Here is a 27,189-nt window from a genome sequence, read left to right on the forward strand (position 1 = left end):
TTGGGGCATCGCGCGCCATTCTATTCAATGAGTTCCGCTTTACAGCGGTTTTTGCTTTACAGCCGGGGTCTGGAACGTAACCCACCGTATGAGTGGGGCCCTACTGTATGTGCTTTAAATGTATGGTGTGGATATGACTATTGCATCAGAAGCCTCTGGTGATTTGTCGGTTCTTATACTTTAAGACTCCTTCAAGTCATTCTTTTTTTTTAATCTCAGACATGTTTACCTCTGAGACATTTAAACTAATTAGTATAATTGATAAACTATACGTAGTCCTTTCCCATGTAAATAAGTCATTTCATAGGGTTACTTAGGGTTTTATATTACATGAAACCATAGCAATTTACTCATACAAACTGAAATGAGTAGGAGATTGCTCCCTCACCACCAAAGAAGACTTGAGATACAAGGATTGGGGAAATGTTATATTTATTAAAATATAACAATGAATTTGGAGGACCTGCAGGTCAAGTCAACCAAATTAACCGAATTCAACCAGATCGAGCAGGTGAGATTCTATCTACATCTGGCAGGGAAACATCCCCCCCAGATCCCTGGGCATGTCACCAGCTGTAGGCTGTGGCCCCTCAGGCAAGGACAGGGTGGAAATAACTCCTTCCTTGCTAGGTGAGCCTGTGCGTGGCCACCCAGCCTGCACATCCAGGCCTTGCTGTACCAGCGTTCACCTGAATGTGCAAGATAGGCCCCAAGGGCACCCTCTAGGTGCAAGCCAGGCAGAAAGCACTGGGAGATCCCCAAAGGGTACTCCTTACACCCTAAATGCCTCAGTAAACCTCATGATCACCCCCTAGCCTCTTCACCTGCCTGAACTCCATGCCAACTTGCAAAGCAGCCATACCACTCCGAAATGTGAATTGAATTAAACCCTGCAGTATGGAGTAGGCAAACCAAAGGGGAGTCTAACCGCAACTCCCCCCTCCAAATTTGTTTTACCTCAGACCTATCATTCGGCAATGTGAGACAACAGCCTCAAGAAGCAAACACTGGGTGGCAGCACCAGGACTCCCTGGCTCTTCTGCCTGAGGCCCTAGACATTCTCTCATGTCCCATTTGCCTCCCCCGGTCTGGCCTGCTTCCTCAGGGGTAAGGATGGGGCAGAAATTTGATTTAGTTCACATTTAAAGCTGAATCTATCAAATTTGCACTTTCTGAAACAATTTGAGAACCAAAACTCAGTTGTCCTTCAAAATGCACACATTGGAACTTTGTGGTACAGTTCTCCAACCAACCAGTGTTTACAAGGTTGCATAGAAGTGAATATCGTCATGAAAATAACATACATAAATGCTTCATATTAGGAATTTTGTGATACAGTTCTTCAACCAACCAGTGTTTAAAAGGTTCCATAGAAGTGTCGTGAAAATGACATAATGCTTTATATTAGGAAAAATGGCTTGCAAAACTGTGTACATTGGTCAAAACTACATGCAAAAATGTGTTTATTAGAAGAAATTCACACTAAGATGCTGATGAATTTTCATGATGATGATGATGATTTTTTTAAAAAAAACAACACCCAGCAAATTGCTGTAGAAATGTGGAGAACTGAATTTAAGATGAGACGAATGAGGAACTGAGAGAAGCGACACAGACAGTTTCTTCCATCCCTATTCAGGGGCAATGAGGAAGTCTACCCTCACCTCCAGTGTGGTAGTAAGATTCAAGTGCCAGCCCAGTCAGCTTCTGGACATGGAACGAGGAGGGGGTGCCATCTTTGCCTCAGGCAGCGAAATGTCTGGAGTCAAGCCTGATATCCTTCCAGGGACACTGTGAGAGCCAGTGTGGCATAGTGGTTAGAGTGTTGGACTACGACCTAGGAGACCAGGGTTCGAATCCCCACACAGCCATGAAGCTCACTGGGTGACCTTGAGCCAGTCACTGCCTCTCATCCTCAGTGGGAGGCAATGGTAAACCCCCTCTGAATACCGTTTACCATGAAAACCCTATTCATAGGGTCATCATAAATCAGAATTGATTTGAAGGCAATCCATTTCCATTTCAGGGACATTGTTGGGATTGTGTGTGGAAATGGCTGCCTCCTATAGTTTCTCCATTTTGCAACAAGTAAAAGAAAATGGGGCTGCGATGGGAGGGAAGCACTTTCAGCAGATCTCTTGTTTTATTACTGGCTTCGGTGGAGGTCTTGGGTCAAATGTTACAAGCAGGACAGTAGAAGATAAAGACTCTCGTGTTCCCTTCCTGGTTCTCTGATGATCAGATCACTTGTCTCCTTGGCCCCTGACTTGTAAGCTTACAGAATACTGCTTGGCCTGATTCCAGTTTATCATTTTGCTATCAAGGCATGCTTAACAAGGGTGTTATTCTGACAGAGGTCTCTTACCTCCCAGTTTGCTTATCTTTCCATCCTTGAGTTCCAGCAATGATTCAGTGTGATAAATTCTTTTAAAGGCTGCTTCAAATAGTTTCCCATTTTTATGCAAAAAGCACTTCCACGTAGAAAACAAGAAAAGATAATGAAATCCTGCACGTAGCTTGTCCTGTTTGATGGTCACACCCACATTTCTTTCATTCTGGGTATGTGCGCATGTGTTGGAAAGCTGTGCTTGGCTATACATGTTTATGATGGGCTCCAGTCAGGGCAGAAGCATTTCTGGATTGAATCCAAGATCTGATGCTTTCCAGCATGGCATGGCCTGAGACATGTCCAGGAATGGTATCTAGCTTGCATGCATAGGATGTCAGTATGGCCATATTATATCCTTTTCTTGTTATCACCATAGCTTGCAGGAAAATTGCAGGTCTTGAGTCTGTTCTAACTCATACCCTTCAATGATGGAGTCACGTCTGGCTCCAGAGGGTGGCAACGTCAGGCAATTGCCAAGGCCCCAAGACCAGCTCCCCTAGCAGTGCTCCTGTTTTGCCTTTGCACAGCGTATCCAAGAAATCCAAATGCAGCCTGTCAGAATTCTCAGTCTGCATGTTCCTCCTCTTCCAGGTTAAAGGGGCAAACTAATAGCGCCATATCGAACTCCCCCCACCCAAATCCTAGAGCCAGCGCTGCTCCCATGTTTCATAGATAAAAATGAGGACACTATTGTATGCACAAGAGGGATCATGGCGAAAAATCCTCCAGAGGAAATCCATCACCAAAACAGAGGACAAAAATGAGCACAGACTTGCATATAGCGTACATATATTAATTAGTGCACACCGATGCAAAAGCAGGAGCGATTACTATAATTTAAATAGAAATGCAATACACCTCCCCATCCTGGGGAAGACTGTGACCAGGTGTGTGTCTGCTCAGTTTGCTGCTGATTTGTTGCTAAGGGTTGATGGGCAATAATTTCAAGGCTGCTGCTCTCCCTTTTTAAGGTTCTTTATCTCTAGCCAGGCTTTGACTGAGCAGCTCTTCTTCAAATACAAGGCTATCTTCGGGAAAGATGGACAATGGACACTGCACTGTAACTCCCCTGGCTGGCTTCTTTGCTGCCGCTGTTCATTATACATCGCCAAAGGTTCTTATCTATGTGCTGTCTGTTGCATGCATTCATTTACTCTGCAATAATCAGTCCTGCATTGGCTTCAGAAGCAAAGCATGTTAGCAGGCTTACCAGATCGTAACATTAAGAACATAAGAAGAGCCTGCTGGATCAGGCCAGTGGCCCATCTAGTCCAGCATCCTGTTCTCACAGTGGCCAACCAGGTGCCTGGGGGAAGCCCGCAAGCAGGACCCGAGTGCAAGAACACTCTCCCCTCCTGAGGCTTCCGGCAACTGGTTTTCAGAAGCATGCTGCCTCTGACTAGGGTGGCAGAGCACAGCCATCATGGCTAGTAGCCATTGATAGCCCTGTCCTCCATGATCCGAGAAGCATTAACCGAGAAGCTTCAGAAAGCTGAATGTAATGAATTCATGTATCCCGATCCTGTACTGCGACATAGGTATACACAGGATTGCAGCCTTTGGTAAAACAGGAGATGGTGATGTCTTGCTCCCTTTCATCCCAGGTTAAGTAATCGTGGGTCGGCTACAATCTTGTGAACTGAATTCAGTGGACTTCTGTCTCTGCAAAAAGCAAAATAGAGATAGGGGTTTTTTTTAAATCAGGGAATGAGCATCACTCTGGGCATTTGGGAAATTAAAATGGAGGCTCCCAGCTGCCCGGCGCTTTTGCCCAAGGAGGCCACAGGGCAGGTGTCAGTAGGGATGGATCTGTCAATTTCGGTACTCTCAGCTTCTCATTTTTCTAGTCTTAAATTCAGTTCTCCACATTCTGCAACAATTTGTGTTTTTTTTTAAAAAAAATCCTCATGAAAATTCTCCAGCTTTTCAGTGTGAATTTCTCCTCATCAGCACATTCTTGCAAGCAGTTTCTCCTAATATAATGCATGTTATTTTTGCTAATATATTCATTTTAGGCATACTTTCCCCTAACACATACATTTTTGTTAACATTACTTGGTTGGAGAACTGCGTCACAAAATTCAAATAAGTGCAAATTTCAAAGTGGGGCTGTGTTTCAGTTCTTATATTGTTTTGAAAAGTGATTTGATAGATTTGGCTTTAAATTCGAACTGAATCTAATTTCTCCCCCATCCCTAGGTGTCAGTGGGGCCCTGGCAGCTGCTCGGAGATGCTAGATGCTGATGCCAGGCTTGTTCATGGTGCAGTGAAGCAGGGATAAATGGACCCATTAAAGCCTATCCCATTCCATCCCAGCCCATCTGCAGGTGGATATTTAATAGAAAACCCTTAAAAATCCACACAAAAATGCACATTTAAACCACATAAATTAAAAGTACTTATGAGGACGTCTGAAGGTTGTGCGCTACCTCCGTCCCCCACCTCCCTCACTTTTTTCCTTTAAAACTTCAGAAATAGCACATCCATTCCTCCCCCCCCCCATGATGGCTGGAGGCCAGTGGAATCTGCTCCAGATTTTAGTCTGAACTTTTAAAAAGCTGTCCAAGGTGCTTCAGTTCGGACTACGGCCTGGAGCGGATGCCACTGCCCCACCGCCATGGAGCCACCAGCTGCCTCTGCAGTTCTCCCCCTCCCACAGCTAGATTGGCTAGTGCACAAGGCTCCTTGCTGACACATGATGACTTCAGTGCACACATAACAAGTTCCCCTGGAAGGGGCAGGACTTGATGTTGTCCTGTTACAAAATTGTGTAGGTTGCAAAAACGTCTCTATCAGGAGAAATCCAGACTGACGCGCTGATGAATTTCCATGAGGGTTTTTGAAAAAAATGCAAACAAAATGGAAATGTGGAGAGCTGGATTTAGGATTGGAAAAATTAGAAACAGAGAGAACCCAAAATGGACAGATGCATTCATCCCTACTGGAGGCTTAGCAATCCCATAGGAAGCAGGCCACTTCCTTTGTTCCATATGCTGTCACCAAGGAACGGTCCCTAAGATCTGCAGAATATTCTGTAGAAATATATACACCAACATAGCACCAGAGTGTTTTTAAAATTTTAATTCAGTTTTGTTTTTGCTGCCTTTTAAATGTCTGTATGTGTGGCCAACATTGAACATGGAAATATTAGATTCCATTGAGACCCCACTAACTAGAATTTCATACCCCACCTGGAGTGTGTGATTTTATGGATGAGGGTAAAGTATCCAGTTGAACCTGTCTTTCTCCCCAGCCATGGGGAAATGCAAATAACTTACTTCTGGGATGACACTAAGGGGAGACTATGGATTGCACTGCGCACACTATATAAAGGGGCAAAAACAACCCAATTGTGGGTCCCAGTGAATCCTTCTGCAGGTGAGAGGGCAGATGGGTGAGGGTGCAATGAAGAATGCCAATCATTTCTCCACGGGGTGGGATTTAATATTAAGTAGTGAGTGAGTATATGCAGAATTAAGGTGATGGTCTTCAGACCTCATGCCCTGTATCTCTGGATGGGTTGAAGGTGGTCATAGCAGAAATCATAGTAAGGCTGGAAGTAAAGGTTTCTATGTTTGGTATTTGAATTAGAACAACATGGGAAAAACACAAGGTTTAGTGTGTTTCAATGTCACACTAAACCAGGGCTGGGGCAACCTCTAGCCCTCCAGATGTTGTTGTACTTCAACTCCCATCAGCCACAGCCAGTGTGACCAGTCATGAGGGATGACGGGAGCTGCAGTCCAGCAACCACTGAGTCCCACTGAGCTCAGCTGAAGAATTCAGCATACATTGAACTCCAGCTGGATCTCATAGGGCTTAAGTATGCTTAAACTTTGTTCATTGTTTTACTGTCATGTTAATTTCAACTGATGATATGGGGGTATAGCTCATAAAAGCAAATGCAACAACTGTGCATTTCTTAGTCTTTAAGGTGTTACAGGTTTCCTGGATGGTCTCTGTAAAAAGCTTTGCTCTTCACCACAGCTTCCCTCTACTGCATATCTACGTAAGAACATAAGAAGACCCCTGCTGAATCAAATCAAAGACCCATCTAGTCTAGCATCCTGTCCTCACAATGTCCAACCAGATTCCTATGGGAAGCTCACAAGCGGGACCTGAGTGCAACAGCACTCTCCCCACCAAGTGGGATTCAGAAGCATATGACACTACAAGTAGAACCAGGGCATGATGGCTAGCAGCCATTAATAGATTTATCTTCCATTAAAGGTACCCTTAGAGAAGTTGGTTCTTGCTAAGGGGGGGGGAACTCACATGTGCCACCATAATAATCTAGTCTTTAAGGAGCCACAGGAGTGTTTTGCTTTTATGTTCCAACCCCCATAGACCCTTCTGAAATATGTTCTCAATGCCTTTTGGGAAGGTGACAGCAGTGTGACACACAGGTGGAGATGGAGGTGGTATGGTACCATTCTAGGCACCCATGTTTAGTGGTGGCTGATGCCTGTTGGGACTGGTAGAGTGGAAGGCAGGTGGAGACAGAACCATTGACAGGCAGAGCCAACAAAGGGTAGTTTTGTCCCCATTCTCCTCCCTGCTGAATCCTACAAGGGCAACACTGAGATTAAAGAGGAAAAAGCTGACAGCCAATGCCATTCCTTGAACAGGATGTAAGTAAATAGGAAGGCAATCTGGGGGCTAGATGAGGACAGGCTGACATTGGCAAGGCAGTGCCCCACTTGTCCAAATGAACCAGCCTCCCTTGCCCAGGTTTGCTTCACATTTGTTGGCGCCCTTCCAAGTGTATCCAAGAGAGAAAACTTGATTGAAGCCATTTCCTTCTTTGTCTTTCTCTGTGCAGCTATGGGGAGGATAAGCGGCTTCTTCGCCATTTTCTGGGTCTGGAACTCAGCATGCTGGGGTGAGTATTAATGAAAAGGGAGAAAATGCATTTCTGGTTGAAGGAACCAGGTGGGAGAACAACAGCTTGTACCAGCAGTTCAACTAGCACTGAGGCCCACTCAGGGCCGGATTAATGCACAAGCAAAGTACACTGCAGTTTAGGGCCTCAGATTATGAGGGGCCTTTAACTGCAAAAACCCAACTTCTTAGATTGTTCAGTTTTAGTTGCATCCTCACTTGTATCCTGCTGTATATACACATTTAAAACTTTATTATTTCTATTTTGACTGCCCATGCTCTTAGATAACAATACACTATCTTTTTTTTGTAATGCTATGGGGTCTCTTAAACATGACATAGTTTAGGGCTGAAGCATGTCTTAATCTGGCTCTCCCTTTGCTAGTTTGGAAAGATATTATTTTCCATATTTGTTTAGGCTGCATTCATGATTATCCCTCCCATGATGGGATACAACATTTAAAACCATCCAGATAACAAATGATAACCTTATAGTAGCATAATCAGAAAAGGGCACGGTGCGGCAGCAGCAGCAGTGGCTGCTGTGTTTGGGAAGGGAGACAGAGACACAGCGGCACATTTGGAGGTTGCAGGAAACTGTTGCTAGCTGGGGACTGTCCCCTTCTCCTCCCACCCCAACAGCCCTGGAACCCTTTGCCTCAGGAGTGAGGCCTGGAGGGTAAGAATCTGGAGGGTGGCAGTGGAGAGGGGAGAACACCTCCCAAGCAACATTGGGTTGTAGGTCCTACTTGTCCCCGCTAACAACACAGTTGAAGGATCAAGAGCCTATCAGTAGCAGATGGTGTTGGCGGCTTGCTCTGCCCTCACAATAAATGAGGCTCCAGCCTTAAAGAGGCCCTGCATTCTTTAGGGCAGGACTGGGAAATCTTTGGCCCTCCAGATGTTGCTGAACTGCAACTCCCTCCATCCCTGACCATTGGTCATCCAGGCTAGGGCTGGTGGGAGTTCTGGTTCAGCAACATCTGGAGGGCCACAGGTTCCCCAGCCGTGCTTTGAGGAGCATTTTGACTGCAATGACACAAAAGTGACTATGGTATAGTGGCAGCTTTGGAGCTGGAGCCAGAGGCTGCCATTGCCACCTCCTTTGCCTCAAGTGGGGAGGGCTGACCTCATGCATCTTTCTGATGAAGGTGATTCTGGGGGGGTAGGGACATTGAGAACTGTTTATGAAGCCAAATCCTCTTCCTGGTCTGAGAGGTTATCTAGGTCCGGGGCATCTTCCCCCAAGGAGGGTGGATCAGAGCCCAACACTGGGATGGATTGGACTTCAGATTCATAGAATCATAGAGTTGGAAGGGATCTCAAAGGTCTTCTTGTTGAACCTCCTGCCGATGCAGGAAATCCTTACGAATGAACACATGAGAAATTGTCATTGCCTGGAACTAGACTGATCTGTCTGTTCCTATATCAATGGGAATATAAGGCTCTTGTTCCAGGCTGGATGAAGTCCTGAACAGAGGCGCTCATTTTAGGGGGCTTGGGGAGGATATTGTACATTGCAAGTAGGTAGGGAAGGATCTGTCAGTTTCAGTTCTCTCTGTTTCTCATTTTTTCAGTCTTAAAATCAGTTCTACGCATTTCTGCAAGAACTTGCGTGTTTTTTATAAAAAAAAATCCTCATGAATGTTCTTCAGCATTTTAGTGCAAATCTCTCCTAACACACGCATTTTTATGCATTTTTGTTAATGTACACAATGTTGCAATCAATTTCTACTAATACAACACATTTTGTATGTTATTGTCACTAACATATTCATTTTATGCACATTTTCCCCTAATAAATTGCTCTATCCCGTGAACAGTTTGGGGAATGAGCATTATATTGTGGCCCCCGAACTATGGAACAGTCTCCCTGAGGAAGTACGCCTGGCGCCGACTCTGCTCTCCTTCCGGCGCCAGGTCAAAACCTTCCTATTCTCTGAAGCATTTTAAGTTACACTGATTTAATTTTAAAAATGTTTATTGTATTGGATTGTTGATTGTATTTTAGTATTATTTTGTTATTCATTGTATTTTTATGCTATTTTATGTTCACCGCCCAGAGAGCTATTGCTAGTCGGGCGGTATATAAATTTAATAAATAATAATAATAATAATAAATAAATAATAATAATAATAATAATAATAATTTTTGTAAACAATGTTTGATTGGAGAACTACACTGCTACATTAAGAGAGGCGCGAATTTTGAAGGATGGCTGTGTTCAGTTCTCATATTGTTTTGGAATATGCAAATTTGATAAATTTGGCTTTAAATGTGAACCAAATCAGATTTCTCCCCCATTCCTCATTTCAACATCCCGTTTGTACATCTGAATAGCAAACAGGGGATGTCTGTAAGTCCTCTTTATGAGCTTCTGAAAGGCATGTGAATTTGGGAGGTTGGGGGAAGGTTGGCATTGGAAACAGAATGCTGGAGAAGATTGAGCTTGGTCTGATCCAGTGCATCCATTCTTATGATCTCACTCGCCATCAGCTCCTTAACTCTCCTTTCTGTCTCCCCTTACAGTTACCTGCCTAGGTGGGAGCCTGGGGACACAGTTCATCACCTCCTATATGCAAAATTTTGAGAAGGAGGGCAGGTTTGAACTGCAGATCACTGGTTACTACAACTCGACCACTGTGACAGTCTCTGTCCCTTGTGACCTCTGCCGGCAAGAAAGGGAGTTTGAAAGAAGAATCAATGTGGATAGGGGGAAGATGGTGCAAGTGGAGCTCCCAAAATTTGTAGAAATCATCGACAGCAAAGTGTTCTCCCATGTGGTTCAGATCCAGGCAGACAAGAATGTGTCTGTGGTGTCCTTGAGCTCCAAGCCCTTCAGTGCTGATACTGCTCTGCTCTATCCCGTGAACAGTTTGGGGAATGAGCATTATATTGTGGCTCCAGTCTCAGGCCCAGTAGGAGCTCTGCAAGAGTTTGCAATCTTAACCCCCCAGGGCCCTAATGTGGTCGATGTCTATCCGACGAGCCCAGTGACCTTCAACCGGAAAACATACACAGCAGGAAGTAAACTGAGTGTGACACTGAAGGCTTTCACTGGGGTCCAGTTGCAAGGAAAAGGTGATCTCTCTGGCACCAAGATTGTTTCCCAGCTGCCAGTCGCTGTCCTATCTGGCCATATCTGTTCGTGGAAGAACACTAAATGTAACCACGTCTTTGAGCAGCTCCTGCCAGTGTCCAAGTGGGGGAAGACATTTGTGGTCCCTCCCATGCCCTGGCAGACCAAAAGTGACATCCTCTATGTCTCAGCATCTCAAGCCACCGTGCTGACCTACCAGACGGGCGCAGCTAAGCAGACAGTGAATCTGGGAGGCGGGAAGGTCCGGCAGATCTCGGTCTTGCCCAAAAGCCCAATCTACCTCTCGGCCAATGCGCCAGTGCAGGTGTTCCTCTACAGCACCGGAGCAGCCGTCCGGACCTTTACTTATGACACCTTCTTGATGGGGATTCCAGACACAGAAAAGTACAGCCTCTCGTACACCATAAACGGGCAGGTCGGCTTTCAGAACTTTGTCCTGTTGGTGGCAAAGACTTCAGAGACTGGTGGTCTCACAGTGAATGGGAAGCCCCTGGACACGGTGAAGTGGAGTCTGGTCCCTGGCTCAGAGTACTCTTGGAGTCTGTACGAGCTGCCAGTAGTACTTCATTCCTACAGAGTGGCACATCCCCACTCCCCTTTTTGTCTCTTCAGTGTGGGCATTGCAAATATGAACAGCTATGGGACACCCGGTGCTGGCGTCGACAGTAAGTAGACCGTTCCAAGGTTTGTATATTTTTGTGTTGATGAGCAGCCTCGTACCTGCCGTTGTTTGGGAATTCTGAGAAACAAACAAAAAATCAGGGCAGGTTTGAAACCAGTGGTTAAAACGAGTGCAGTTTTGAAAGGTGCGGTGTGCCACCTTGATTCAATATGATATGTTTATTGCTTAGTCCAAAGACCATTGCAGAACAACACTGCATAAATACAAAACATTAAGACATTAAATGACTTTCATACAATGTCAATAATCACAATTAAAATTAATAACATTGATAAATAAAATATATAACTATTCTTAAAAGAAATAGAGCTTTACTTGTAAAACAGTTAAACATTGCTATAAGAGGAAATGAAATGATATTTAACATTTAATATCATGTCAGAGAGCATTTTATGCACTTTTGATTCAAAATGGCATCCAGTTGTGTCCAAACATGGACAGAAACCTGCTCCTCGATCTCAGGAGCCATCGGACAGAATTTGGTCATGATATCTTAAGAGGTATCTAAATGCAGAGAGTAACAGACTACCAACTTTCCAAAACAGGCTATATTTGTATCCCACTTTTCAGACAATTGCTAATAACAAAAATAATAGCAAGTCGGCCCCGCCATCAGTCTCACAAACTAAAAAGACAAGACCCACAAGGGAAGGAAATCAGGGAGTAGAGGGAAATGCTGGAGGAGGGAAATCAGAGTTCTTCAAGGCCAGAGCGCAGTGGTGAGCTGTAAGAGGACATTTATATCCAGTTCAAGACAAGCTGATCTGCTCTTCTTGTTTGAATAGCAGTTGACGGCTCATGTTCCTTTGGCCAGTGGATGGGACTGGAGTGTCCTTTCCCCCTTGCTTGGGCATTCCCAAGGCAACAGGTAGCTAAACCTGAGTGTCCTTTCCCAGCCAGGGAGGGAGGAATCAAGTCCCCCAGCAGCAGCTCCTTCTCTGGATGATGAATGGGACCAGCTTCGTCTTTGCTTGGCTATGATCTTTGCTTTGCTGAATTTTTAAAATAGTAGGAAACTTTGTTTCAGCTCTGATTTGTTCACAGGGCTGATTATGAACTTTCCCTCTCCTGTCTGCAGTTGCACCACCACTCACCTGTAGTTCTGTGCTGTGCCGTAAAGGGATGGTGTGTAAGATGATAAATGATCAACCCCACTGTGTGCCATCCTCAGAAGCGACCTGCTGGGCATGGGGTGACCCACACTACCACACTTTTGATGAGCGCAATTATGACTTCCAAGGCACTTGCACCTACACTGTTGCCAAGACATGTGCTGAAAACTTTGGGCTCCCGTCCTTCCATGTCTTTGCCAAGAATGAAAACAGGGGGAACAAACAGGTGTCCTATGTGGCGACAGTGACGATTGAGGTTTACGGATACACCATCACAGTGATCAGATCAGAGTTTGGCTTTGTACGGGTGAGTGATGGTCGATTCAGAAGGGAAGTTTGGCTCCACTGATCGCTGACTGCGATGTTTGCTGATATTACTGCACATGTTCACATTGTAAAACAAACATAGGTGGCACTCTTGGAGCACTGCCATCTTTATTTACAAGGCATCTTTACTTATAAGCCACTAGCAGCCTTATACCTGCTGTTGGTTGGGAATTCTAAGGAACAAAATAAAAATCAGTGCAGTTTTGAAAGGTTCAGTCCATCATCTTGATTCAAAATGGCATCCAGTCATATACAGACATAGATGATAACTTGCTCCTTGATCTCAGGAACCAAAATTTGGTTACAATATCTTAAGGGATGGCCAGATGCATAAAGATAACAAATAACTTTCCAAAATATATAGTAGATAAAAATCTGAGCATGTGCATTTTCATTAAGAAGCGTGCCATCTGGAGATGGAGGCAGCCTACTCAAAATAGCAATGCTTCTGCAGCTGCCCACAAGCAGAAGCTCATCTTGAACTGCCTGAGTGTCTAACTTTTCTTCCCCTCCAATGCAGGTCAACGGCATCCTGACACACTTGCCCATCTCTCTGAAGGATGGGAATCTGCAGCTCTTGCAGATTGGCACCTCTGTCATACTTAACACTGACTTCCAGCTCAAAGTGTCTTATGACTGGAGTCACCACCTTCGTGTCACCATCAGCAGTGCTTACCAGGAGGCTGTCTGTGGCCTATGTGGGAACTATAATGATGATCCCACAGATGACTTTGAAACGCCAGCAGGAACCACGGCCCCTAGCATCACAGCTTTTGGCGAGAGCTGGATGGTGAAGACGGATGACAGCCTTTGCTGGCATGATTGCCATGGCCCTTGTAGGGTTTGCCAATCTGATGTGGCCAAAATGTATGAGGCAGAGGCCTACTGTGGACTGATAACCAAGGTTTCCAATGGCCCCTTTGCTCCTTGCCATGCCAAGGTGAGCCCCACAGCCTACTTTGATAGTTGCCTGTATGATCTCTGCTCCACCGAAGGCAACAAACAGTCTCTGTGCGATGCCCTGAAGGCTTATGCAGATGCCTGCCAGAGAGAGGGAGCCCAAATTGGTGATTGGAGGACAGTGTCTGGATGCTGTGAGTATGCAAAGCAATGCAAGGAAGGGGATGAGCTAACTGGAGTGGCCCCAAGGCCAGATTAAGGCATAGTGAAGCCCTAGACTAAGTCAGGTTTAAGAGGTCCATAGCATAACAAAAAAGTGTATTATTCTAACAAAATGGGCAATGAAAATAGAAATAACAAAGTTTTTTATTTGCATTTAAAAGTGCTATAAGAGTGCTTTAAATTGCATATATTTGCAACCTCACTTTGGTGAAAGATACAATTAAAAGCTTAGCTAAAGGTCCTACTTACAGCCCTCTATTTGTCTGATCCAAAACCAGTGTAAAGATAAAGAACTATAAGAATGGAGATCAGGGCCCTTGATGTTGCCCATCAGCACCAGGACATCAGAGTGAGCAGGTGACCTGGTCGCAATTTTCCCCATTATGGTTTGAGGTGTTGTATTTGTATTGAACTAATAGCCATTATTTCTGCATGTGAATCTAAACATAAATTACCTTGTGCAGATTTCTATGCAAATCCACACCTGTAATTTGTAAAGGGCACTGGGAATTGTAGTTCAGCACCCTTAACAAACTACAGTTCCCAGGACTCTTTGTGGGGGGAATCATGGCTGTTAAAGTTGTATAAGAGTGCTTTAAGTGTATGAATGGACAGTGGTGCACTCTTTGTAGGGCTTGTGTGTGTGTGTGTAAGGTCCAGGGTCTTAGCAGGATGTGCTGGAGTATCTCCAAATGCAGCTAGAGCTGGCTACCACATTTCCAAATAAGTGGTGTAATTCACACAACTATCTAAAGAGCCCGCAGCCATCAGGGCACCTAAGATATCAGAGTCCTATCCCCCCCACTCCAATTTGTGTGTGTGTGGCTTTTTCCAAGTTTTGTATTTAGAATCCATCTCTTGTGCTACTAGTCTATATTACCAGTGTGCTCAACATTACATCACCACTGAGTCACTCCCCTTTTTTTTTTTTACACAGTACTGGAGTGCCCTCCAAACAGTCAGTACCAAAGCTGTGGAACAGCCTGCCCGGCCACTTGCGTGGATGACCGAACTCAGCAGGAAAACTTCTGCCCGGCTGTGTGTGTGGAAGGCTGCCAATGCAATCCAGGTTTTGTTCTCAGCCGAGGGGCATGCATTCCAAAGAGCAGCTGTGGTTGTGTCTATGAAGGGCGCCCCTATGCCCCCAATGAGAGCTTCTGGGCTGATGATACGTGTCGGAACCGTTGCATGTGCAACCCAGCCAAGAGGGTAGTGGAGTGTGCTGCCAGCACTTGCAAACCAACGGAACGGTGCCAAGTGGTGAAAGGCGTGCAGGGATGCTACCCCACTGGGAGCGGCATCTGCACCGCATCTGGGGACCCCCACTACTACACCTTTGACAAGTACAGATTTGATTTCCAAGGGGCCTGTGCCTACGTGTTTGCTGAGGTGTTCCGCAACACCGAGGGTCTGGAGGGATTTGGTATCTACGTTCAAAATGAGCACCGGGGAAATACCGCTGTATCCTGGACCCGGAGTGTCCAGATCAATGTCTACGACATTGAGATCATAGTCAGCAGACAATATTCCGGCAGAGCCTTGGTACGTTTAGGTAACATTAGGTTATCATTATGATTTCCCACCTCCAGGGCAGTGGTGGTCAGTGGTGGCTGGTGCCCATTGGGACTGGGTGGGGCGGAAAGCAGGCAGACCAGCAGTAGGTGGAGCCACAGCCATTGACAGGCAGAGCCACCTAATGCTAGTCTTACCCCCATCCTCCTCCCGGCTACGTTGTACAAGGACGAGGACTGAGACAAAGGAAGGGGAGGAAGCTGGCAGGGAGTACCAACACCCTGGACTGGCCATAAGTAAGAAGGCAGGAAGGCTGGCTGAGAGCAGACTGAGCTGATGGGGCAGGGCCCCATTTGCCCCTAATAGGCCAGCCTCCACTATTGAGAGAGAGAGAGAGAGAGAGATAGAAAGAGAGAGAGAGAGAGAGAGAGAGATTTGTTCTTCTTCTCCACCCAGGACATGCCATGTGTTCTTGGCTATAGCAGAAAAGGCAAGGGGGCTTGGATCAATGAGGAACGGGACAATCAAGAAGGGGTGGCAATCAAGAAGAAGAGTCATGGACCAGATAAGAATGCCCCATGGGCCAGATTTGCTATAAACCACAGTTTATGGTTCCTTTAGGGCAGAAGTGGGGAACTGTTTCCAGCCCAAGGGCCGCATTCCCTTCTGGACAACTTTCTGGGGGCCATATGGCAGTGGTGGGTGGGACCAGAGGAAGAAGAGAACTGAACAATGAATGTGTTGCCTTTGTACAGTCAGCTGCTTTCTTCATACGCTCCTCTCTAGCATTAATCCAGGCAAGCCAGAGGCACGATCAGAGTTGACGGAGACCTTCCAGCCCGGCAAAAACAGTCAAGGAGATGCAAAGCAGGGCCAGTTGAGAGGGTGTGGCCTGGGGGGAGGCCCAAGGGCCAGACAGAGAAGCTTTGGAGGGCACATTTGGCTCCAGGTCTGAGGTTCCCCACCCGCTGTAGAGATCATGAGAGTGGGAGGTAGGAGCCTCTGTGCAGAGACATTTGCTTCAGTTTATCATTTGTTCAACACCTTCTTCATAGGTTGGAGGTTTGCTCACCTACCTTCCCTACAGCACAGCTGGAGGAAGAGTCAGGTTGTACAGGAGGGGCCTGGATGCTGTGACTGAGACTGACTTTGGCCTCCTGGTCACTTTTAACTGGGACAGCCAGGTATCCGTCACGGTGCCCAACACCTATGCAAACACCTTGCGTGGCCTGTGCGGGAACTTCAACGGGAACGCTGCAGACGATGCCCTTGTGCCTGGTGGCATCCTCATTCCCAACAGGCCGGTATTTGGTACCAGTGGCACTGAGGTCATTGACCCCAAATGCAAGGAGATTGTGGATCCCAAATGCCCAGGGATAGAAGCCTTAGCAGACCGGCAGCGTGCCTCGGGCAAGGAATGTGGGCTCCTTCTCGCCAAGGATGGGCCCTTCCGGGAGTGCCATGGCCAGATTGATGAAGAGGGAGCCTTCCAGGATTGCATCTATGACTACTGTTTCTACAAGGGGCGCTATGCCTTCATGTGTGCAGGGATTGCCAGCTATGCCTCAGCCTGCCAAGCCATTGGGGTGACCACTTATCCTTGGAGGTCTTCGACGTTCTGCCGTGAGTGCTCCATAGTCTAAACCAGCTCCTCTTGGGGAAGGGCAAGCCCATTTCCAGCAGCATCTATGAGCAGAGAAGGGGAGGAAGAATAGTGTAGATGAAGGAACAGATTGCACAGACAGAGAGAGAGAGGGACGTAAGGCTTTATTTTAAGATTCAAGAGCCCACCAGGAGATGGCCCTCAAGTACAGGACGTGTTGGGTTGGATTGCAATAGAAACACAGAAGGGGTTAGTTGGCGCCCATTGGGACTGGAAGGGCAGAAGGCAGGTAGCTCAACTGTGGGCTGAGCCAGAACCAATGGCAGGCAAAGCCAGAGCCAACAACAGGCAGAGTTAACTAATTCTAGTTTTGTCCCCACCCTCTTCCTTGCAGAGTTCTACAGGGGCAACATTAAGGCTAAGGGGTTGGGGACTGGCAGCCAGGGTCACTCTCTGGACTGGTTGTAAGTGAGAAAGCAGGCAGGTGGGAGCTGGCAAAGGGGAGACTGAGGTTGGCGGGGATCAACCTCTCCTGCTTTGTAGATGCAAGGAAAGCACCATGATTGGCTGGGGCACAAAAGCATTGCATTGGCTAATCGCTCTTTTCTCCACCTGCAGCCCCACTTTGTCCTTCCAACAGTCACTATGAACATTGCGCCAGGGGCTGTGTCCAGACCTGCAGCAGCCTGTACATCACACCTCGATGCCCGAACAAGTGCGAGGAGGACTGTGTGTGCAACGAGGGCTTTGTCATGAGCAGCTACACTTGCGTCCCTATGGCCCAGTGTGGATGTTTCCACCAAGGGCGTTACTACCCAGCCTTGGAATATTTCTATCCGACTTGTGAGGAACGCTGCCGGTGCCAGGCGGGTGGAAATGTGGTGTGCCACAAGGTGCCCTGTGGCCCCAACGAAGAATGCAGAATTGTGGAGGGGTACCGGAAATGCTATGCAACTGGGAATGCCACCTGTTCCGTGGTCGGCAGCCTTTATCTTTCCTTTGATAGGCGGCCCATTCATTTCCCGGGCACCTGCACCTACTTCTTAACCAAGCTGCACAAGCCAAACGAGTACCTGAAACCCTTAGCTGTTGTTGTCAAGAATGAGGCCTGGAAGAATGGGAAGATCTCCGTTACCAAGGAGGTCTATGTGGAGGTCCTTGACTTTCAACTGATTCTGCTACGGAACAAATGGGGGCTAGTCAAGGTGAGTCTCTTAATGCTGCTCAGTGTTCAAGTGTGCAGGAATTCACTCGGAGGCTTTTGCTTCAGTTATAAAAGCCTCCGAGTGAATTCCTCCACACAAGCATGGGGGCTAGTCTTGTTCCAGGGCCGGCATGCCCACTAGCCACACTGAGACCTTTGCCTCAGGTTTAGAAGATTGTTTGTGAGACTAGTAGTTCATCTCTAGGAGGCCAATTGTCCATCTTCTTAGGGCTAAACTAGACACAGTAGTGTCCACGCAAACGGCAACTGTGTGAATGGCTTTTAAAAAGTCATCAGGCAAGGGGGTCTGATCCAGATTGCTACCCTGGGGTATGTGGGGGTAGGGATGATTTACACATTTACTACCCTGCTGAGGGTCCCAATCTGGATTGGCCCTCCCCATGCCGGCTATTTGCATTGGAAAAGAGATCCCAGTGCAGCAATTACGAGCTTTCCCCCCAATGCAAATAGCATCTGCAGGGGACACTGTCTAGTTTGGGACCATGATGGGGGCAAAGGGTTAAAGACCCCTTATTTCAAGGCCCTGAGCTGTTATCAAGGGTCCTGAGCCTGCTGTGGAAGAAAACAGAGCTTCACATTGTGTTGAATCAACAAGGCCTGCTAGAGACACTTTTTATTAAAAGAAAGCCAAACAAAACCAAGGAAAACCAAGCAAACAGCCGTTCGGAGAGAAATGTCAGGCAGGCTTGAGCCCCCCCAAAGCTTCTCTCCCTCCCACTTTCCAGCACATTCTTATAGTTCTCTTTCAGAGGCATAACACAAACATTTCAAGCTACTAGGCTAGAGGATCAGAGTCACGCACATATTTATCTATTTAGAAGGTTGAGCCCCACCAGTTCTCTCGGAATGTTCTGTGGCATTTCCAGGTAACATCCTGTCAGTATATTTCAGTGTCACTCTTCCCATCACCCCCTTCATACTTGCATAGTCTTGACCAAAATTGGGGCCTATAAATCTTTATTCCCCACTATCCAGTCGCTAATTGCATGAATGGCATCTTGACTAGGGATGTAACGAGGCAGCAATTTCTGTTCCATCCTGAGTTCATCACAATCAGCACTATTTCTGATCCACTACAGTTTGGCTTCTCCTAAAACCTGCAGTGTTAATTAACGTAATTAATTAAGTAATTAATTTAAACACATTTCAATGTAAGGACAATATCAACAAGACAGAAAATAATGTAATTATTTATGTCATGTTTGTGGACTTAAAAAAACTAAAGATAGTGAATGCTGCCCATATTTGCTGTATGATTTCCGTTCCTGACCTTGGACAAACATGTGAACTGCAGCAATTTCCACTCCCATTTCTGATTCTAATGGAATTGTCCTACATCCCTAATCATGGCTATGTTGGCCTTTAATCTGCAAAGCATATCCTATTCAACAGGCAATGCCCTTTACTTCTCCAGGTGAACGGAATATTCCAACGCCTCCCTGTGAATCTTTTGACTGGGCAGCTCAGAATCTATCAGCATGGGCTCAGTGTCAGGATAGACTCTACCTTTGGCTTTGCACTGACCTATGACCTGTTTTACCATGTGAGGGTCACCATTCCCAACATCTACCAGGGCCACATGGGTGGGCTGTGTGGGAACTACAATGGACAGAAGAGTGATGATTTTCAGCTCCCTGATGGCACGGTGGTCACTGATGTGGATGTATTTGGTGCCGCCTGGAAAATTCCAATCCCTGGTGTACCCTGCACAGATGGATGTGCTGGGAAGGGCTGTCCAGTTTGCGAAGAGGAGAAAAAAGAAATTTTCAAACAGCGCAGGTCCTGTGGGCTCCTTGCAGCATCTGATGGGCCCTTCAGTGAGTGCCATGCTGTAGTGAACCTTGGTGCTTATCTGGAGAACTGCATCACTGAGCTGTGTATAGGAGGGGATGACCAACAGGCCTTATGCCTGAGCCTCCAGAGCTACACGGAAGCCTGCCAAGAGGCCGGGGTCAATATCCAGCCATGGAGGAGCTCCACCTTCTGCCGTGAGTAGCAACTGATGATCTGTCCTGCTGTTTTTTTCTACCAGTGGTGGCTGGAACCCACTGGGACTGGTAAGGTGAAATTTTATTTATTTATTATTATGCAGGGAGACTAATTTTAGGTGGAGCTATAGCCAGTGACAGCCAGTGCCACCCCCTGGATTGGTTGTAAGTAAGAAGGTGGGCAAGTGAGGGCTGGTTGAGGGCAGACTGAGGTTGGTGGGGCAGTGTCCCACCTGCCCTAATGGGTCATCCATTGCTTGCTTCCACTTCTTTAAGGGGGAAATCCTATTGGCCCTGAGAGGGCATCCCAGGGACCATAAAATTATTTTTATTCATTTATTCAACCTTCTTCATCACAACAGTTTACCTAAAATAGTATAAAATATACATTAAAAATACCAGTAAAATCAGATGTTTAATAAGTTGACCTAAAAAAAGATTCAGCAGATTTTATGTATATTTTGAATCTTTTTTTAGGTTTCAAAAAATACACACATGTTAAAATGCAATATAGAATTACATGTCTCGATAGGCTTGCCAAAGGCACCACAGGTGCCAAAATCAATGTGGCAAAAGTGCCTGTCTCATGTCAACAGTCAGGGACTTCCAAAGAGCAGGCACTGCCACACTGAGGCATCAATTTGAAATTGCAGCAGTATCATCATATTCCAGATGCATGCCCCCCTCTGACGTCAGAGATGGAGCTTTACCAATGCAGGCTATGACCTGAAGGCACATGAGGCCAGCCCCCTGCTGATACTAAACAGGGTCAGGTCTGGTCAGTGCCTGGATGGGAGACTGCCTGGGAACCATATGTAAGCCGCCTTGGGTTTCTATCATGAAAAGAAAGGCGGGGTAGAAATGTAATACATAAATAAATGCAAACTCTGGCTTGCCCTCAACTTACTCAGAGTAGTCCCACTGAAATTAATGGTCATTGCTTAGTCATCTTTATTAATTTCATTGGGTCTTCTATGAGTAGAACTAGCGCTGGATACCACCCATGGAGGGTAATGGACAAAAGCATTTGAACACCTGTCTATAAAACAGGCCCAGGGAACCTTTCTTCTATTGAAGGCTGCATTTCCTCTGTAATCTTTTGGGAACTGCATGCTGGTGGTGGGCAGGGCCAGATTTAAAAGTGGGCAGGACCACCCTTTTCCTTTCTCTCTTTTCCTGCCACGTCCCTCTCTTTCTGCCACCCCATTCTCTCTCTCTCTTCCACCCCTTTCCCCTCTTCGTCTTTCACCTGCTCCTTTCCTCTCTTTTTCTGCCACCCCTTTCTCCCCCCCCATTTCCTTCCCACCCACCCTGTTCCTGGGGAAGGAACAGATCAGTCTTGCCAGAGATCTGAATGAACCACTTGCAGAGTAAGGGTGGCCGGATCTGTCAGTTTCAGTTCTCTCCGTGTCTCACTATTCCAGTCTTAAATTTGGTTCTCCCACATTTCTGCAGCAATTTGTAATTTTGTTTTTTTTTAAAAAATCATAAAAATTCTCCAGTGTTTTAGTGCCAATTTCTCCCAATAAACACATTTTTGTAGGCAGTTTTGGGTACACATTTTTGCAAGCAATTTATCCTAATGCATTTTTGAAGGTTATTGTCACTCATATATTCATTTTCACGCGCACTTCCCTCTGATGTGTGCATTTTTGTAAACATTGGTCAGATAACTGCTTTGCAAAATTCAGAGAAGTGTGAATTTTTAAGGATGTCTGGGTTTCGGTTCTCATATTGTTTTGGAAAGTATGAATTTCATAAATTTGGCTTTAAAGGCGAACTGAATCAAATTTGTCCCCCATGCCCATTGCAGAGGGTTTCCTCCTTCCTCTTTCTCTGGACTCCCCACCCATCCACCATTATACCCTGGAGGAAGAGAGTGATATCTGATAGGCAGGCACTCAGCACACCACTCCCATCACTTGGCCAGGGCCACAGATGTTCCATTGCTCTGGTCAGCATCACATCTCTCTATCCCAAGTATGTAGATTTAATTCTGCTACTTTTGCCATGCCTGGCGATTTAACCCACTGTGCCCTTTCTCCTGCAGCCATCACTTGCCCAGCCAACAGCCACTACACCATCTGTTCTAACATTTGTGAAACCAACTGTGCTGGCCTCACCGATCACATTAAATGCCCAGAGAACTGTGTTGAGGGCTGCCAGTGTGATGATGGCTTCTTCTTTGATGGCCTCAAATGCATCCCCTTGGATGAGTGCGGCTGCTTTGAGCACGGCAGGTACTTTCCGGTATGTGGAGAAGGAGGCAATGGTGGCAATGGGGACGTTTTCGGATTAAGAATCTTGTAGGCTGCATACACACCGTACATTTAAAGCATATTTAAAGCACATTGTCCCCCTCCCCCAAAGACTCCTGGGAACTGTAGCTCATTCCTATAGCCTCATTCTTTGACTTCCTCTGTGCTCATCTGTCACAAACAGCAGTAAAATGTGAAAGCCGGAGTGGTTGGTGGGGAGGGATGGCTTGGTGCACCTGGCCTCCTATTAGTGGCATCGCTGTACTTAGTGGGAGGAAGAGGGCAAGATGGCCAGGAGGTCAGCATGATGTGAGCACAGTGGTAGGAGTGCCTGATTGACTCTGTCACTGCATCTCCACAGCATCAACCTCCCTGCTGCCTTGTCCCTCCCCTTTCTGGTAAGTGCCTTGACACTGCTGATGAGAGGCCAGGTGTGCAATGGCACCTCTCTCTGTTGGACTGCTCCTCCTTTAAAGCCTCATCTTCACTTCATTAATTTGGCAGAGCAAGGAGGGTCTGTCAACTATCCCAGTGCTCTGACAGATGATATCATCACTCCTGCTCTGAAAAAAGGTCTTAGAGCTGTGCTACCATTCTGGCCCCAATTCCTGCTCCTGCACTATCCCACTACTTGGGAGTAAGGAATAAAACCCACAGACCCAAGCTCCTCTGCAGCAATCGATGGTGTCCCTACTGCTTATCACCCCCCCCAATCCTTGGAATCCCTATTACAGAGGTTCTTAGAGAATAGCGGCTTCCTTTCCTATGGAACGCTTTCTTTCTCAAATGGTTCTAGGCGATGTTCTCTGATCTGTTTGTCCTGCCACTGATTGTGTCTCTTGATCTCCAGCCTAATGAGCCTGTCCTATTAAATGACTGTACTGAGAGATGCATCTGCACTGCAGCCGGAGGGCTCAGGTGTGAGGCCATAACTTGCCCAGCTGGTGAAACTTGCGAGGTGAAAAATGGCATCATGCAATGCTACAGCAAAGGTAACCTGTGACTAGGGATGGGTGAATATGTCAGTTTCTTGTTTTTCCAATCTTAAGTTCAGTTCTCCACATTTTCTCATCAATCTGCAATATCTTTGTTAAAGAAAGTTCTCATGAAAATTCGTCAGCATTTTAGTGCGAATTTCTATTACTAATACACATTTTGCATGCATTTTTGCCTAAACAGACACATTTTTGCACAGCATTTTCCCTAATGTAATGTATTTTTGCATGTTATTTTCACCAGTATTTGCATTTACACTTTACCCTAGTAAATGTATTTCTTTCTTAAATGCATTACTTGGCTAGAGAACTGCACTGCAAAATTCAGAGAAGGGCACGTTTCCAAGGGTGGCTATGTTTTGGTTCGCATTTTGTTTCAGAAAGGGGTAATTGGATGCTGACTGAATCGAATTTCTCTTTAATCCATAACTGTGAAGATTCCTTGTCTCTGTGAACCCATTTTGGGTTACGGTGAGCACTGCTTGATTCCATATATATGACAGGCTGGGCCTGGAAAATAACACACTACTGTTTTATGAAGTACCCTCCATTGGCACCAATGGGAGCTTCTCTTCAAATTTAAAAAGCACTTTCAGACAGGCAGCTTTTGGTGGGACTGTGGCAGTTAACCTTTGTCTCCCCTTCCCCTTGGTTCCAAAGCTGCTCTGGCTATCACTACACCAAGGCTGCTATTTATATAACCAAAACACATGCACACAAATTGCATTCATGCCGTGAGCACCATGTCTAACCCATCCTTCAAAATTACTGCACTAGATGCCTTATTGGAACCCCTCCATGTGTATAATTTCATGATTCCACAGGTTGAATGCGAGCATGAGATTTGGGGAGTGGACCTGGCCAAATGATGGAGTCTCACCATCATATTCTGTCTCTCTCACAGCTAAAGAATGCCCTGAGAATAGCCACTATGAGGCCTGTGGAAGTGCTTGCCCAGCCACCTGTGCTGACCGCATGGCTCCCTCTGCCTGCGAAGAGCCATGCGTTGAAACCTGCCAGTGCGACGATGGCCACGTCCTCAGTGCCGACAAGTGTGTGCCTGTTGGGAGCTGTGGCTGCACGTATAATGGCTTGAACTACAAACCAGGGGAAGAATTCTGGGCTGATGAAAAGTGTAGCTCTCGCTGCACATGTGATCCCACGCGAGGTGTGGTAGTGTGCATCCCAGGTGGCTGCAAAGCTGGTGAGGAATGTGTTGTGGTCAATGGCGTTCGGGGATGTCACCCGAGCAGCCCTTCCACTTGCACATCTTCCGGGTGCTATTACTACACCACCTTCGATGGGAAAAATTATGAGTTCAAGGGCACTTGCATCTACCAACTGGTCGCTGTGTGTTCTACTGACTCCACCCTCATACCATTTAACATCTCAGTCCAGAACAGCCCGGCTCCTGATGGTCATGCTGTGACATTGCGGGTGTATGATGTGAGCATCACCCTCCGTGCAGACAGGGGAGACAAGATAGAGGTAAGGGTCCACCGTTCTTGCTGTATCTGATGTGGCTTGAACTGGAGCATTGAATGAGAGCTAGAAGTCAACAGACAGTGGAGATTGCCTGTTTTGTAAATCCTTGGCAAAGCTGCTGTGATTCCTGATTAGCCAACAAAGGGACAATCCCGAGAAGCAGATATCCAAGAATATATTGCCTTTTTTCACACTTTTCTTTGCAAGTTTCACAGCAAGGGTTTTTCAGTGGGAGGGCAACCAAAAGCTGTACGTGCAGTCAGGGCCGGCTCCAGGCATGCGGAGGCCCTTGGGCATCAGCTTGCCCTGGCCCCCCGGTGGGTGGGTGTGCATGCCTGCATGTATGTACACATGCGCAGCCCCCCTGTGCCCCCCACGGCCCCCCTACCTGTCTAGTCTTTACCATTGCCCTTAATGAAGATGGCGGCCCCGGTTTCCCTAAGGGGAATGAAGCCTCCGCCGCCATCTTTGTTGATGGCACACGTGCGTGCTATGCGTGCACATCTCTGCCATCAACTAAGATGGCGGCAGCGGCTTCAGTACCTTAGGGAAGCTGTGGCCACCATCTTCATTAAGGGCAATGCTAACAAGCTGGCTGACAGGTAAGTGGGAGGCGTGGGGGGGCGCAGATCGCAGAAGGGGAGCAGAGGGCCCCTCAGGGGCTCCTGTAGCTGTGGGGCCCTCAGGCCAGTGCCCAACCTGGCCGCCCTTTAGAACTGGCCCTGCATGCAGTGTATCCCTATGCATGTTTACTTGGAAGTAAGACCCAATGTTTTAAAATGGGTCTTTCATGTTGATAAGCCACCCTGCTTTCCCTATTCTAAGCCAGAAAAGCTGGATTCTGCAACCTGGTTCAGTGTGTCATGCTGAGCTATGTAGGATATTAAAGCCCCAAATGAAGCCACTGGAAAGCTCATTCAGAAATCCTTCAGATTTCTGAGATATATACCTGTTATTGAACGAATACTTTCAGTCTTCAGAGCCATAAGGTCTAGAAAATGTATCTTTTCTTAAAATGAAAACTGAGGTTCTCAAGAGTCTGCATTCTCTGTCTTATTCAGGTAAATGGCAACACAATGGACCTGCCATTCAGCCACGAGGGAAAGATCCATGTGAGCTCTGATGAGAGCCAGTTCACTATTGTGACAGACTTTGGCCTCTCAGTCCAACTAGTCAAGGAAAACCTAAGAGTTGTGGCATCTGTGCCAGGGAACTATGCAGGTTCACTGTGTGGCCTGTGTGGAAATGCCAATGGAGACCCCAGTGATGATAAGATGGGTGAATCTGGGGAGACCTTGCGTGTAGGGTGTTCTCCAGGCTGTGCCCCTGACTGTCCACCCTGCACTTTGGCTGAGCAAGAGAGTTACCAAGAAGACAGGTATTGTGGGCTGTTGCGTCAGCTGAATGGACCCTTTGCCTCCTGCCATGCTGCTAACCCCTATGCACCCTTCTTCAACGAGTGCATCACAAAGACCTGTGAAGTTCGGGGAGACAAGCCCATCTGGTGTGACGTTATTGCCGCCTATGCTGCTGCCTGCCAGGCCAAGGGTTTCCCAATTAAGGAGTGGAGGAAGGATGACTTCTGCTGTGAGTATGAGCTATTGGGGGCTTGGGATATGGTCTAGAAGGTTCAACAGCTTCTGTGTACATAGCATTTTAGTGCAATGAAATACTCGCAGTAATTATGGCTCTCAGAGGATCATATAAGAAGTGATCTGATATTAAGAGCTAAATGACACATACAAGCAACCCCATAGTAAGGAACACAGAAGCTGCCTTATATCAAGTCAGACCATTGGTCCATCTAGCCAAAACTGTCTACATTGAATGGCAGATGCTCTCCAAGGTACCAGACAAGTGTCTTTTTTGAACCAACTGGATGTTCGTAAATGCCCTGATGCCACTGTGTCTTATAAGTGATAGGGGGTCTCCCAACTGGAATGGCTTCCCTATTCATTCCAGTGGAAGTGACAATTCTTTGCTCTCATGGGAATGCATAGCCAGTGCTGCCCCTTCCATTGAAATGAACGGGGAAACTTGCATGAATTGAAGTTGGGTGTGCAGAACACAACGAGCTCTGGATCTGGGTGAATGAATCTTTCAAACTTAGCATATGCGTTGTGTATTGGACATTTGAGCTTGTGATACTGCAGACCCCAAAGGCAAATCATATGGGCTTCTTACATAAGCTTTCTGTGCTTTTCTACCAGTACATTTATTTACCAAAAAAACCCAACATTTTTTATACCAACTTTCGGCCCCAGCAAGGACCCCCAAGGCAGTTAACGAGGAGAAACAGATATACAATAACAGAATTAAAATACAACAAAAGTCAAACTTTTACGTTAAACACTAAGAAGAGCAGAGGAAATTAAATTAAAATTGCTCTGAAGTGTATCCGAAATTGCTCCTAATGACGGTTAAAAGGGAAAATGAACCACTGTGAACCTCTGTGATTTGATTTCTTTATTAGCATCTTACCAAATTGTGCTACTGTTGGGTTTCTTTA

General features: G+C 46.5%; 1 protein-coding gene across 1 annotated transcript; it reads left to right on the forward strand.

Moving 5' to 3' along the window:
• Positions 1-1,644: 1,644 nt before the first annotated feature.
• LOC133370839 (IgGFc-binding protein-like) lies at positions 1,645-26,305 on the forward strand. The gene is made up of 14 exons (XM_061597716.1): positions 1,645-1,793; positions 7,212-7,271; positions 7,913-7,935; positions 9,801-11,036; positions 12,132-12,472; positions 13,013-13,586; positions 14,552-15,156; positions 16,182-16,749; positions 17,348-17,934; positions 19,369-19,942; positions 21,993-22,192; positions 23,051-23,192; positions 24,100-24,683; positions 25,742-26,305. Exons 1-14 carry the CDS (start codon positions 1,645-1,647, stop codon positions 26,303-26,305), a joined length of 6,207 nt encoding a protein of 2,068 aa, XP_061453700.1.
• Positions 26,306-27,189: the final 884 nt, after the last annotated feature.

Source organism: Rhineura floridana, chromosome 15 (assembly GCF_030035675.1).
Source record: "Rhineura floridana isolate rRhiFlo1 chromosome 15, rRhiFlo1.hap2, whole genome shotgun sequence".
In the NCBI taxonomy this organism is placed as follows: domain Eukaryota; kingdom Metazoa; phylum Chordata; class Lepidosauria; order Squamata; family Rhineuridae; genus Rhineura; species Rhineura floridana.

What these genes read in the sequence shown, in the direction of transcription:
- LOC133370839 (XM_061597716.1), top strand. Translation starts at nt 1,645, where the DNA reads ATGAGGAAGTCTACCCTCACCTCCAGTGTGGTAGTAAGATTCAAGTGC. An exon ending in CTGGAACTCAGCATGCTGGG is followed by an intron (nt 7,272 to 7,912) that starts GTGAGTATTAAT and finishes CCACCCCAACAG; the next exon opens with CCCTGGAACCCTTTGCCTCA. An exon ending in GAGGACAGTGTCTGGATGCT is followed by an intron (nt 13,587 to 14,551) that starts GTGAGTATGCAA and finishes TTTTTTACACAG; the next exon opens with TACTGGAGTGCCCTCCAAAC.